The 2,500-nt window shown below is 29.4% G+C and overlaps 1 protein-coding gene across 1 annotated transcript in view; it reads right to left on the bottom strand.

The window, feature by feature from the left end:
• LOC137995667 (uncharacterized) overlaps positions 1 to 577 on the bottom strand; it is a 765-nt gene extending 188 nt beyond the window's left edge. Inside the window, exon 1 of the mRNA XM_068841190.1 lies at positions 1 to 577. This exon is cut by the window's left edge and continues 188 nt beyond it. Within this exon, the coding sequence (XP_068697291.1) occupies positions 1 to 577 (577 nt within the window).
• Positions 578 to 2,500: the final 1,923 nt, after the last annotated feature.

Below are 2,500 nucleotides of genomic sequence, written 5' to 3'. Positions count from 1 at the left end.
TTATTGTGATATGCAAGCCATCTATAGCTCCAATCACTCCTGGCATACCTTTGTGTTGGCGGAATCCGTCCGTTATTAACTTCATGCGATCCTGTGTCATCCACATTATCATGCGACTAGCAACATTATTTTTGATTGCATCACAAACCCTTTTGCAACAAAGAAAAACTGACCTTTTCGTTACATTGAACCGATCGGCAATTGACCTAATGCTCTCCTGATTGCCCAGAAACCATAATATTATCAGCAAGTGTTTGGAAACTGAATTCGGTAGTCTTCCATGTGGGGGCCCCGTAGGAATCTCAGGATAGTTTCCTAGCTCAAGTGTAAGCGCTTCAAATGTTCCTGTTGACAGTCTAAAATGACTCCAAAAGTCAGAAATTGTGTAGCTCGGTACAACATCTTCTGCATATCCTTGAACACGAACAGCTTTTCTTCGGTCCTTGATAATTAGAGGAATAAAAACCAACTCTGAAAAAGTATTGACTTCAAGCTCATCGTCATCTTCTTCTAGAAGCTCAAGTGCGGCAACAGAAACAGTGGCAAGAGCAGAAACTCTTTTCCTGTTGTCCGCCATTATGCTCATTGTTTGGTTTTTTACTCATGGGTACTTGTTCACTGCTGCCCATATTGCTTTACACACGGGCTCACATTCCAAATTCGGAATAATCGTTTTATTGACATTCGAAATGTATCCTATTCCGGAATAAGGTTAATCGAGCGCACCCTAATATTAACTGATGCAGAAAGAAAATTAGCTATAAAACGATCAAAAACAAAGTATATGTTAAAGAAATTATGGATTGTCCATATTGTAATAGAAATTATCAATTAGCGGCTAAATGGTCTCATATTAAAACTAAAAACCATCAAATTAATTCTTCAAAGATTTCATTTTTTAAAAAACATATTTTTTATTAATAATGCAAATAAACAAATTCAAAGAAATTGGTTTCTTTTATTTGAATTTTGTTATTTTGATTAAATTTATAAATTTACTTAAGCGTAAAAATATTTTATATAGTATAATTATATAGAATTTAAAAAAAACTCGACGAAAAAATTTTTCTAATTAAAAAAAAGTAGGCTCTGGCTTATTAAAAGATTTATCTCAAACATATTTGCAGGATGCTAAAAGTCTTGGGTATAAATGGATCGACCTGCTTAAAACAGCTACTCGTGATAAAGTAATTGATTCTGTTAAAACAAATATTTTTTTAGGAGGGTTTGATGATGATGATGATGATATATTTCAAAAGGAAAACACAAGCTTACCAAATTACAAGATTATTAGTACAAAAAATGTTCAAAATGTTTTTACAAATGAATTTAAAATAAAAATATCAAAACCTTTAAATAATGCAAAAGATCTTTATTTAATATTTCAAGATATACTTGACACAGTAAAAGGAAAAAGAAAATTAAAAAATAACGATATGTTTAGAATTATTGCGCATAATGAAGATCTGGAAAACCCAATATCAACAAAATGTCAAAAAAATTGAAGATTTCCGATTAAATGAAACGGAAGATTTGGTTAATACTGTTGAATATCATAATATTTTATTAGACAAAAGTGAAATTACTGTTCAAAGGGTAAAAATACCAAGATTATATTTATCAAAAGATACAGTAACAAGAAAAAATTGCATTATTACAATAAAAAACAATGACACTATTTGCTTAGCAAGTTCAATAGTAAGTGCATACGCTAACTTAAAAACTGAAAGTTGGACAAAACCACAAATTCATCATGGTTTTAACAAATCAAGGAAACTTCAAAAAGACCAAGCATTGAAATTACATGAATCTGCAAATGTTGAAATAAATGACTATGGTAATGATTTGAATGATGTAAATAGATTTGCCAATTATCTGAATATTGAAATTAACATTATTGATTCTGAACAATTCAACGAAATAATTTATACTGCCAATAATGGGTGTGAAGACAAGATTTATTTACACAAAACTAGAAATCATTTTGATGTTATTAAATTGACCACAGCATTTTATAATGTCACTTATTATTGCCATGAATGTAACAAAACTTATACAAAAAGAGACATGCACAAATGTCCATCAAAATTTTTATCTTGTTTTACTTTCATGAAAGAAAAAAAATGTGATGGAAATGAAATAATCTGCAAAAAATGTAACAGAAAATTTTATGGCAAACAATGTTTCAAAAATCACCTTAAGAATCGTTCAAAGGTTAAAAATAAATCTGATACTGTTTGTGGTTCAGTAAAAAAATGTTTGAAATGTGAACGAATAATAACTGGTAAATATGTAAACAATCACAAATGTGGTTACAAAGATTGTTCAAATTGCGGAAAGTATGTTTATAACAATCACAAATGCTATATGAAAAAAATAAAAGTTAATGGTGGAACTGTTCAATTAACAAAAATAATCCATGCAAAATTAACAAATCAATGGATAAGAAAGATTGATGTTTTTCATGTAGATCATACACAGAAAAATATATTTTTTACGA

This window comes from Montipora foliosa, chromosome 3 (genome assembly GCF_036669935.1).
Source record: "Montipora foliosa isolate CH-2021 chromosome 3, ASM3666993v2, whole genome shotgun sequence".
Taxonomy (NCBI): Eukaryota; Metazoa; Cnidaria; class Anthozoa; order Scleractinia; family Acroporidae; genus Montipora; species Montipora foliosa.
The sequence above is the reverse complement of the archived record's forward strand: the minus strand, read 5'-3'. Positions and strand labels throughout refer to the sequence as shown.